Raw genomic sequence first — 12,703 nt, 5'->3', positions numbered from 1 at the left:
AACATGTGACAAAGTCAGACTGAGAATGTTGGCTCTGTATGTAGATATTAACGGTTCACTTTAAGATCAGGAAAACACAACGATTCTTATTTTCAGGTGATTATAAACTAATGAAAACAGTTATGAATATTACTATCTAAGCTAATAAATGCCTCTAAAACCTACTCACTGGATGTTTGCGGTATATTGCTTAAAAGAATAGTTCAGTATTTTTGAAAATATGATTGCTGAGACTTATATGAGCAGATCGATACCACTCTCGTGTCTGCACAGTAAGAAGCTAACAGCTGGTTAGCTTAGCTTAGCAAAAACAAATGGAAACTGCGTGAATGCTAGCCTGGCTTTGTTCAAAGTTACCAAAATCTGCATACAAACACCTCTAAAGCTCACTTATACACACATTATGTCACATTTGTTTAAGTACAAATACGGAACTGTGAACACGTAGTTTTACAGTGTTGTTGTTTCCCATGTTGTTTTTTGGCTGTACAAACTGTGTTACCCTAGTACTAGTGTTTGTACTAAGCTAATGCTGCGTTACATTTACCTCATGAGTCGGCAGCCGCAGCTGGGAATGATGTTACACCTAAGTTGACCGTGTTCCAGGATAAGAAGTCGGAAAACCAAGATGTTAGCAATAGCAGTAATAGCTAGGTTAGCTATTGTAAGCAATACCAGTTCTACACAGGTTAGCCATTGTTAGCATTACCAGTGCTAGCCAGGTTAGCCATTGTTAGCAATACCAGTTCTACACAGGTTAGCCATTGTTAGCATTACCAGTGCTAGCCAGGTTAGCCATTGTTAGCAATACCAGATGATAACAACCCATGATGCTGTATTTGCACATACAAACACTGTAGCACATAAAAGTTGGACAGTGCTGTGTGTACGACTGCTTTAGTGAGACACAAATGTGAAAGAAGTGCTAATAAACAGTATGTTAGTACAGTTTTCCCTTCTGTTGGTGCACAGTGCCACCATCTTGGATTCGGAAATCCAACTTCAGGAAGCATTCCAGTTGAAATTTCGGACTTGAAACTAAAATCTGACTTCCCAGTGCAAATGGAACACACCATAAGCTCACAGGTGGGTAATATAACTCTTGGCATGAAAGCAAATAAGCATATTTCTCAAAATGTCAACTATTCCCTTAAATCCCAATACCATTATGGGATAATGAAAGTAGAAACATCCTGTCTAGCTCCTTTTCCTTGCTCTTCTTTCTCATTTATATGAATGTACACACACAACCACCCAAGCATGCACGTGCCCACACACGCACACAAACTTCTCCCGCGTCTCTCATGCCGTTCCTACTCATCCTCATGAGAATGGTAAATAGTCATCTGTAACTTCCCCTCCAACATATTCATTAATCCCTTCTATCCTGTGGGGCTGGATGATGATTACAGGGAAGCCAACTGAAGCCGCCCAAATAAACACCCCTCAGGCAGCAACAAAGGCCTGTCCACCTCACCCTAAACACAGCTTCCCCAGCTAGATCAGGTTTCAATCAAGCCCACGCACAACATGCAAACAATAGGAAGTAACAGAGTCTCGAGCGCTGAGAACACTAACTGCGGCTGAAACCAATTTAGTTTCCCATTTCTGTAGCTGAGATGTTAGCAACTGCTACAAATTTACTGGCAAGCCGATCTTGAGCTTTAGCTGTAAATCTAACAGCAAATCTAAAGTGGACTGACAGCCTGCCTTACCCTCATGACACATGTAATGTATAATATATAGAAAGCTGTATAATACAGTATAAAACAACATTTACTTCCAAGCACAGAGCTTCACTTTTGGTTTCTGTTCATTCTAAGCAATGCATAACACACAACTGTGTATTTCCCCTGTAAAACACACTCCACTGTGGTTTTTGGATGCTCACATTAATCGTAACCATTTACAGAACTTAAACAATCCCAGAGATGTGTTTCTCTCAAGGGCTTTGCAGCCATAATGACCTCGCATCTGAACCGACATCCTTGTGCATGGTCACAAGACCGTCTCTTTAAGCTTGACACACTTTACTCATCTAGTTATCCACATCCATCTCTCTTCTAAGACATTCTTGAAACAAAATCTTGGAAAGGAAAATCCCCCTCATGCCGCATAGATAACATCAAAGGTTCCTCAAGCAGTATTCTGAGGACGATTAAGCAACATAGTAAATGTTTGCATCTCTAGTTCCAGACGGGTCATATGCATAAACACACAGTCAGAGAGAGACATTGAGAGCGAGCACACAGCACACAGTCAAACACGCCTGAAGGCCCTCACACTTCCTTCCCCTCTAGCCGCTACACCTTTTCTACTCACCACCCTACAATTAGCGTGCCTAAAAGTTTCAGGCTTCCGAGGCCAGGCCCACACTAATCATAGGTATGCATTGTTGTGTTCAGCTGCCAGGCCTTTAAAAATCAGCACCTCTTGTTGAAGCCACACCTCTTGGCTGAGATCAACGTGAGTCCACTGTCTGTGTCTGAGGGGTCCCACAGACACTCTACAGGTGGAAAGACACAACCTTTTTCGCCAGCTTGGGAAACTGGATGTTCACACACAAAGACAAAAGTTACAATATTATAAATGTGTTGACAAAAAGGAGGGAGGTAGAGCAAATATAAGGCAGAGGGTCCTGAGATAAGGTTATTTACAAAGAGCTGTCATCAGCCGTCTCCGGTCTCTCTCACTAGATGCCCCGAGGTCTCTGCAGACTGTATGGCGGCAGCTACACAGACTGAATTTCCTTTCCATGGCTGCCGTACAAAGAGAGGCCTTCACTTCTCCTCTCTTGTGACTAGACGCTGCCTGCGCTGCTAGGAGCTGGTGATCACATCACCTGTGTTTTAAGGTCGTCATCTGATTCGAGTCATCATGGTCCAATACTAGGAATGAATCCCCCCGTGCTATCCTGAATAAAAGTGGCCATGGAGAGATGTTTATGTCTTTCATATGCCGCAAGCGAGATTGATTTGTCCCTTGTAATTAGACGTGCCAAATTTCCAGTTGTCATGCTATCATGTTAGGTGCGTCTATGAATTTTCAACTTGTTAATTCAATTTAATAATCATCTGCAAACAGTCCTCTCCAAACACACTCATACAGGTCTATGCAGACTACTTAGGGATCATATCAACATTACAAAGTCACAAGTAAGCTTTAATTTATGTATTTTAAGTGTTTAGGGTCCTGTGTGTGGGATTTAGTGGTGTCTAGTGGCGAGGTTGCAGAACTGAAACTTCACCTGTGTGCCAAGCATGTAGGAAAACTATTGTGGTTGACACGAAAACATGAGTGGCCCTATCTAGAGCAAGGGTTTGGTTTGTCCATCCTGTGCTATAGAACAAAATGGTGGACTCAACAGCTCATTCTAAGGTAACAAAAGCACAATGACTCTTATTTTCAGGTGATTATAAACTAATGGAAACATAGTTATGAATATTATACACCATTTCTGCAGGTAGATGCCACTTAATCCTACACATTGGACCTTTAACTCATGTTTCAGGTCAGAAAAGCTCTAAAGTTCGTGTTTAATAACAAGTCAAATCCAATAAAAAGCCAAATAAGTCTGCAAAATATGTGTCAGTACTTAAGTAATTACTGAAAATTAAGAAACATGACCAAACACAAACACACCAGACTATGATCTGCAAATCAGTTCAGCCGTCTTCCTGAAAGTCAAGCGAGGTTTTATTTGTGTTGGACTCTGCTGCTGTGCTGAATGAGGTTTGTGTTGAGCTAAACACATCCTTTATGCTGCGGTCGCTTGTTGGCAATACAGGAATGTTAGCTTGTTTACCGTCTTAAAGAGAATTGTGATGACCCTGATTGCACTTAGTGAGGGAAGTCAAGGGATGCCTCTGTTAGCTAAACATCCTGTTGCCTTGTTTAAGTACACTACAGTGTGTTGTGTTCAGTGTCTGTGAAAAAAAAAAAACACACACACAGGAAACGCATGCCAGGGCCATCCACATTTGTGAGATGAGAAAGAAGGCTGACTTCCTGAACTCTGAATACTCTGAAGGATACAGGCATGCTAGTGGGAAACATTCATGGTCACTGCTTTTTTGTGCTCCGTTTGAAACAAGGGAGACTTTATTTGGACTTGTGAGCTTGATCGTGACAATGGTAACCAAATCTGAAAAAGGAAGAAGTGTGAACAAGTGGCCACATTTAGTGAAATGCAGACGGAGACAGGAATCTGTCACTTGATTACCCAATATGAGACTTTTTAGAGATGCAATTTTTTTTTTGTGTAAAAAGACACAACATGCACATCACACAGATGTTTGCAGCTTTAGTGAGAGAACAATCCCAAGAGAGCATTCACCTTTGCTCTCAGGCAGTCACCAGGATAGCAGCACACACCGACCTTAGACAGGAAACCTAATCAAATACCAAAGGAAGTGCACAATATGTGTCAGGGCTGCACATGTCGGGGGGGGGGAAATGTCCCTGCATACATGGGCTATCTATATACAGTGACACAGAGGGTGGTTTTATATGGCTGCAACATAAGGCTGTGGCACAAGCTGTATGAAAGCCAGAGAAATACAAAGAAACTTCTCACACAACATGCTGTCACTATGACAACCAGGCAGAATCATTTAGCCTGATCTCTTGCCATTCCACACAGCACAGAAATCCAATAGCATTTAAGTCTTACGCAACCAGGCCACCGATTCGCTCTGCGAGGCTTTTAACACATTTGCAAATAAGATTCATAAAGGTGCATGTATGGATTTTTTTTTCTTATGTGTTGTTTTATTTTGGGAGGGTGCTCCAGCTGTGTGGGGAGAGTTTGGGGTGCAAGGTGGGGCAGCTTTAACTATACTGTATCCAAACTGTCTGTTGTGGTTCAGAAGTGATGGAGGGCTCATTTTTTATTTACTAATATAGGCTATTGCATTACTAAAACTATAGCACACTGTAATTTCAAACTAGCCCTTGTGTGTCATAGAATATCCTCATTTTGTGAAGTGCATTTCTTCCACTTTAGCTCTGAATATATGCATCATATCTCAATATTAATAATAATAAAAGCTATGAGATAAAAATACCCCGCTGGCTTTCATGTGAAGGGGGTCTAGTGTAATTCCACGTGCTGCTGCAGCCACTGCTGTGTGCATTTAAAGCATTTCCCCACAATTTCACACCAAGATTTTTTTTATAAATGGTTCAGGGGGGCTGGTCCTAACATGGTGAAGCTGCTTTAATGAAAGAAAACAAGAGAAATTGTTAATGGCCGAGTGTGTGTCAGCCCAAGTCCTTCCTCCAGATTATTTTCTACCTTGCGTGCTATCACAGAGACGCTTCCCTCTTGTATCAATGCGTGATTGAAGGGAAACTTCTTTTTGGAAGTGCGGGGACTACTTTAGGTCAACTTTAGGCAGAAACCCTCCTAATTCAACACGTAGAGTTGAAAGGTGGCGCATTTTAGCAATATGTGTGTTTATCTTTAGATTGATGTGATAAATTGTGTCGTGGCTGGGCGTATTTTACCGCAAGAGTGTTATGTTTTTACTACGTCGCGGAAGGATCTAATTTTCTCGAGCGAGGGTCGACACATCCGCCCAGTTTTCCGATGTTTCATTCCCCCCGAGTTGAAAATGGAGTTCGATTAAAGCAGATGTCCACCAACTTCTCAAGGAAATTCAAGTGTAGAGGCTTTTACTTTGCGTGTCGGTGTTGATAGTGGAAGCGGTTGTAGTCTTTTTTTGGCCGCTTTGGATGCCTTTACTGCACATTACGCGGACACGTTGACGGAGCAACGCTCCACAGCGCTTTTTCAAGTGTTGTCCTGGACCTGAAGTTGGCGAATGGATGCTCGACAGCCAGCCATAAATAACCTGCCAAACGCTACAGCCTTCAGCAATCTCTACATTTTTTGAGGATCTATTCACCTTTATTTTTTGTGGTCAAAGCGGTGGGATTTGTTGTTCGTCGAGCAAGGATGATGCCGCTGGCCCATTTGTTATGGTCGGATTTTACTTCCAGGGAGGATAAAATGAATCAACGATTATCATTCCTCCTCGCGATTTAACGTTAGGTTCTAAGGCAGCGAGGCTAACGTTAAGCTAGCAAGCCCCACTTTTGGGGGGCTTTCACAGGGGACGCTTAGTTTAGGGCATGCCAGCCATTTGTACATCGTTTACTTACTATCCGAAATAGGGGTCATTTCTACATGTGAAGGAAAATGGTGATATTTGTGGTATTTTATCCCGCCGTCACTGCGTCGTCGATGCTATTGCTAGGATTTGGATCCCCGTGAGGAAAAAAATGAGTGAAGATTCAACCAATCCAAACAACGAGTGAGTATATACATATTTCACCCCCACACATTTACATACATATCAGTACATATCTGTAGATATTAACACGCTTTACTCGGATGTGCAATGCACTACCAGCTCCCAGTGACATTTCTAGCCGGGCGACGGTGGTATTTCATCACCCTACTTTACTGATATAAACAATAAGAAGCTACAATCCTTTATTTTTGTAGTTTTGCACGCTTATAGAAATCTATAGCGCGGATTTCAGTGTGAATTTAAAAAGAGAAGTGTCTAATAAGCAGTGGCACGGGCCTGTTGTACACAAAAAGCATCTTATTTTTAATAATTTGTGTGTTATAATTCAATGTGAATGCTGCATTGATTCATATAAGGCCATTGTAGATATATATAGGTGTAATAATGGCTGCCTATAATTTATTTAACAGGGGGATTAGATGCTCAGTATGTTTATTATGGCGTTATAGATTGGCAGCTATATGAGGGATCATTGTAATATACATGCACACAGCTATATAGCCGTCTGAATATGATTTTATACACACGTCTGTGCAGTGTTTCACGATCTGAAAGCGTTATTATGACAGTCTGTGTATGTAGCTGCTGTCCGCCATGATTTCCGAACATAATCATCGATTAAAATCGCACACATCATGTTTAGCACCCTTTCTTTAATGAAAACCCTTCGACTCGATTGCGGCAATGTCAACGTCGAAAAGCTGAAGATGCCATTTTTTTTTCTCAATCACACTCATTTACATATCACAATCTCCATTCATAAAAAAACCGCTTTAAAAAAAGGCGTCACATTCACACCCAGATCCCCGCGACGGCACGGGGGATCAATCGCGATCTGTGCGCGAGGTGTTCTCGCACACGTCGCGCCCCATTTCAAGTCGCATTTCGGTATTGTTTTAATGGGCTGATCCCTTGTGTGCGCTTGTTGACAGTCAGTGAGAAATATCTGCTCCGGGAGGTGCTGCGGTCACATGATCCCCTCCATTCATAAAGTACCTGCCTGCCCATTCACAGCACTGTACACTGTTTCGCATTGCACCGACGATCACACAATGATCACATTTCCTGCGTTTGCTGCACAGTGCACGGCACATGAACGCACCAGCTTGTCCGTTAACCGTCTGTTTTACATGCGTGTTGCGTTTAAAGGACGTTTCTGCACTATCTGGGAGGATTTTCTTTCATAATGTATTTGTCACACAGGAAGTCATATGGAGCCATTTACAGTGTCACGGTGTAATGTTGGATACACACCCATGTTTTGCCCCTAGTCTATCTATCTGACCTAAATGAGGTTGATTGATTTAATGCGTGGAGGCTTTGTCCTTGAACTACACTTCTGTGTTTTATATAACATATGTCATGGAGTTCTTTTCCCTCACATCAAATAGATAATAATGAAACTACTCACCCTCTGTTAACAACATATTATTTTAGGGGAATTATCTGATCTGATTATTGCAATTAGTCAAGATTCAGCTGACATTATGTAATAACCTAGCATGTTTGATGCTAGTGGGAGGGGTGAATACATTTTCTCACCATGTTAACCTCTAGTGAGATAAGTTACAGTGGGATTAAACCGTTCCTGAATTCGCCGGGACTCCCTGCAGTAACCTCAGGGACACCTCGAGGCCCCCCAGGCCCCACTTTGGGAGCTAACTGCCACAGGCTACATACAGATTATCGCCATCGGTGGTGTACAGGCTACTGTATATGCTGGGTTTGCTCCACACTGCATGATGGCAGCAGCTAAGATGGCGAAGTGATCCAAACATTGTTGCTATGATTCCACCACCTTTCTTGTATGATTCATAGTATTGGAGTGAACAGAATACAGAGCGTTGCCTGAGCCATGTATGTTTTGCTGAGGAGCGTCTCCGTAATGACACACACACAAAAAAAGAGATAATTTGAGCATTAGGGATAAGAATCAAAATGTTTTTAACAGAGATGCACGCTCCTTTTTACATTGTGACATTGTGCTCTCCTCCATTGATGAGATAAATTTAGATCTTTGATGAGTCACTTGCTAAATCCTAAAACAAATCTGCCTTTACTTTAATAGATGGAAATCGTTTCTATAAATCCTGGTTATATTTTTGACTTCACGCTTCCCCCTGTAGCTCGCATTGTGGACATTTCATTTGAATATCTCCACAGAACGTGTGAAGAGATAGTCCTGAAGTGGTTTTGTCTGAATGATGGGTGGTAAGTTGAGCTGGTGTGCACAGACAGAGCACACCCTTCCCTGAGAACATGTTCCTCGGCCTTGGCGCAGCTATGTTCACAAGGCTGAAATGACAAGAAGGCACACAAAGCCTTGTCAGATTTTTGGTTCGCGTCTGCTCCGGGGTGTGTGTGTGTGTGTTGGTGTGATGTAAGGCTAATGTGACTGTTGCAGACAAGGACTACGGTCATGCTGGGAGAAGTGGGGGGATTTATGAAAGTATGTGCAAGCAGCCTCTCTGCTGAATGTCACGCTTATCTAAAATATTTATCTCAACCAAGGCAGCAGTCTGTTGAGGTGCACTGTACTGGTACCTTTTATCTGTGCTAAGCTCAAATTTTCGAGGTAGTTTGACAACAAGAGGCTCATCTGTCCTCATCAGCTTGTCTCATAAGAAAATAAGAAGTAAAAGGTGTGATAATTTTAGTTTGTACGGGCTTGTAGACTGCTTCTGCTGAAATCAAATGAATCTCTCATCCGTTCTTATCAACGAAGGTCGGCCGCCTCTATATTCCACGGAGTGTGTATAGGGTATGGCCTCATTGTTTTAGATTCCTGCAGTCCTGTGGTATTGTCTGTTGCCAGTCAGGTGATTCCTCTCTCTCTGTGTCCTCTTCCTATCTGTGTGATTGATTTGACAGCTCAGCGTTTTATCTGCCAATGTGGGTGTCGTGATCTTATCACCTGAGGGCGGTTTTGCACTCCCATTCCTGTTGCCGAGCTTTCCAAACACATTCCTCCTAAACAACCCCCATCATGTCCTGAAACGACAAAGGGAGACAGCTACTTCAGCTGTTAGGGCTAGTGCTTTATGGCCTGGGTAATTGCCTATATCCTGTGGCCCTTATGTTAGGCTAAATAATTTCCTGGACCTTTTTTTTATAGATGGTATTATTTGGGGTTATTGCCAGTTGTTGGGATATGATCTCAGTGAGCACTTAGCTTTACGAGGTGGCCTAGTCTTAACTACAGACACATCTCACCTTTGACAAAGTCTGCTGAGCTGAACACATCTTTGGTTTTGCTTCTGTATTCTTTTGGGGAAGTGTTGCTTGTGACTGCGGTGGTTTACAGAGACCAATGAAATGTCTTATTTGACTAATATACAGAAGGGCGCTTGTAAAAGCATTTTACTTTACTGGTTGCTTGGCATGTTCTCACATTTTAATAGATTTAAGTGTACGTCTAAGACACACACGTATTACAGGAATGAAAGTGTCTTTACATTCTCTCAGTTTCACTTTACTTAAGATGAAAAGTTGCACAACCCTTAAAGTTATTTTGCATACAGCATATTTATGTCTGCGTGTTCTATTAGAAGCTGTCGTATTGTTTGTGTGATTAATGACAATGATCCTCTGTATAACCAGAGGGCTTGGGCTGTCTGTAACTGAGACAAGCCAACACACTGAACAGGCCTTGTGTAGTGGTGGACTGTTCCATTCCCATGGCCAGATTTAGGCCTGGATTCTGTGTATTTTAAACCCGAGCCACTTCCCTCTTATAATTTTCATTTCCTCTTCAAGTATTTTAGGAGCAAGCATAAACTGGCGTAAATGTCAGCGGGGTATTTACAGCATATTTCAAACAAAATTCCTTATTCTCAAGACAAAGACCCGGTGTGGACGTGTGCTGTGTACGTTGGCCCACGCTGAAAAACTCCCATCAACAGCCTGATAGCAGAGCTTGTCTTTATTTCTTTGTCGAGCAGGGGCCTCTGATGTTCACAGACCATATCTCAATGCCTCTAAGAAGTGCTTTTAGCACTAAGTGTCTGAATTGTGGATATTGTTTTCAGTTGTGCTGCATGCGGGAGCATGAAGGCTGGGCCTTGTTGTGAGCTCTTTGCTGCAGCTGGGCTGAGATGGTTCTTTCCTGCGAGGCCACAGACATAAAAGGGCACAGATGTAAATCCTAAACCTTGTGTCTTTGATTGAGTTTCCAAACACTTTGAAAACAGGAAGGGGTTTCTGTGTGTGCGCCTGCCTGTGCACACACACACACTTGTGTGTTTATTTCTGTGGGAACATTTGGCATGTGCATGTGTTTCTGGGAGAGATAGGCTTGGATCCTAGATGAGTGAATTTAAGCAGTGAGGGTTTTATGTTATCAAATGAATCAATTATCGAGTCAAGTTTTCAAGTAGGGTTAAAATTGGAGGCCTGTTAGAACATATATTTTTATCTGCTCGGTAACTTTTGATCAGATTTTGTCCTGTCTCGTGGCTATATTTAGAATTGGAACAGACTTTTATTGCTTGGTGAAAGTGTTTCTTGATTCCTCCAAATCTCAGAGGCCGGCGGTGTATGGAAATCTGATTGAATGTGAATCTAAGTAGGGTTGGGCGATATGCAGAAAGTCAAATGGCATGATTTTCTTGATTGAATACCTCAGTGTCAATATTGCGACGATATTGTAGGGTTGACTGTCGGTGCATAATGAGATTTTAGTAATGTGGATATAAGAAGGCAAATACATTACATCATTTCACTGTAATGCAGCCAACATTTATGATATCCAAAATCCAAGATGATATCTAGTCTCATATCACGATAACGATATAACACTAATATATTCCCAGGCCTTGACGTGATTGATTTTCACAATGGACAAATAGGTTGGTTTCTGATATGATAATAATGTTACTCCCAACAACATGGCCATGCTGTGATGCTTTACAACGTGTCATAGCAGTTTCTCTTTACATCCACGGGCCATCATCATGGTTTGGTGGTTTATCCTTCCCGAGTTGTGCCTGAGATGTATTGACGGTTTCTCCCACAGCTAGACGGCTGCCTTGTTCCCTCAGCTTCCCCCATCGGTCTCAGAGCAACTATGACGAGCAGACGCTCGGGTCCCTGGGGACTACTCTCACATCAAAGAGGACCAGAGACGCGGCAGTCGAAATTTGTGGTTCCTCTTTTTTTTTCTTCTTCTTTCTGGTAATGGCAAGCGCAAGGTTTTAATTTTCCAAATGCTTGCGGTTCAAATTAAGATCATCTCAATATGTGGCTGTGATTGATGTTTGAGAATAGTTTTTTGGCATTTGATACACATGTGGGATCCTTGTGATTTATAGTGCCACGGCGCAGCTGCACCTAGAACATTGTTGTTGGGGTTGCAGGCCCAATCCAGTAATAGAGGGGTTGGTTAGGAAATCGGTGTTAGGAACACTGTGCGAGTGAGCAGTTTTGACATTCATTTGCTGTTTTCGGTTTATCTTCGGTTTGGGCTACAGGCTAATTTGACCCCACTAACGGCTGTCTGTGACGGATGCTACCAGAAGCGGCTGTGATCAGTTTGCCGTCATCTTATTTCTGTGAGAGGATGGTGGTAAATGTGAAGTGTAGCTTCGCTGTGTGGTGCAGCAGCAGCAGAGTAGGCTTGTTCTGTTTTTTTTTTCCTGAGTCAGTTGGTAGCTAAGCTGAATGTTCTTGTGAGGGAGATGACTCACCAGCAGCCTGAGGTGTTGAGAGGAGATAGGGCAAATTTCTCTTTCACTTCTCTTTCTATAGCCAATGTATTAGTTTTCACTGCAGCTAATGTAGCAGGCTTGTGATGCCGGCTGCCTGTTGGGTGTTTCTGTCGGTATTGTTCCATTATTAGCTCTGTTTTTTTTTTTAATTTTTATTAATGGCTAACAGACAGGCCCCTTCAAAAAGTGTCTCGATCCGGCCCTTATGCCATAATTTGCACTGCATCCATGTTGGGTCATGTTGGTGTTTGTTTTGAGTATGTTCATGCCCTTGAGTTTGCCACTGGTTATTTAGGGGATTTGAACCGTGGCTAATTGGCCAGCTAGTTTGCACCGTTCAGATTAGATGCACTGCCGGAATCGACGGTTGAGTCCCAGATTGCATGTTATTTATTTCTTCAATGAGGCGTGATCGCAGTGAAGGAAACTGCACCACTTTATCCTCTTATAACTCGAGCTCCAAGTTGCTGTTTGTTACTCTGGATTTTTGTTTGTGGTGGATTACATTTGTTTAAAAGAATATTTTTCTGCAACATTACATCTACAAGCCTCGTGTAGATCATTTGGCAAGTTGATACATCAAGGTTTATTGCATTTTAGATAAAGCTAAAGCTGTTAAAGAAAAAAATTAGCATATTTTCTCGAAGATAGATCGAAGATTTGAGTAAGAAAAGATAATGA

General features: G+C 42.2%; 1 protein-coding gene across 1 annotated transcript in view; it reads left to right on the top strand.

Annotated features, from left to right (window-relative positions):
- Positions 1–5,606: 5,606 nt before the first annotated feature.
- spred1 (sprouty related EVH1 domain containing 1) overlaps positions 5,607–12,703 on the top strand; it is a 35,406-nt gene continuing 28,309 nt past the window's right edge. Inside the window, exon 1 of the mRNA XM_033642760.2 lies at positions 5,607–6,317. Coding sequence (XP_033498651.1) covers positions 6,286–6,317 — 32 coding nt within the window. The 5' untranslated portion in view covers positions 5,607–6,285. The remainder of the gene's footprint in view (positions 6,318–12,703) is intronic.

This window comes from Epinephelus lanceolatus, chromosome 15, assembly GCF_041903045.1.
Source record: "Epinephelus lanceolatus isolate andai-2023 chromosome 15, ASM4190304v1, whole genome shotgun sequence".
Classification (NCBI taxonomy): Eukaryota; Metazoa; Chordata; class Actinopteri; order Perciformes; family Serranidae; genus Epinephelus; species Epinephelus lanceolatus.
Note: the sequence above shows the minus strand (reverse complement) of the source record. Positions and strands in the feature narration are given on the sequence as shown.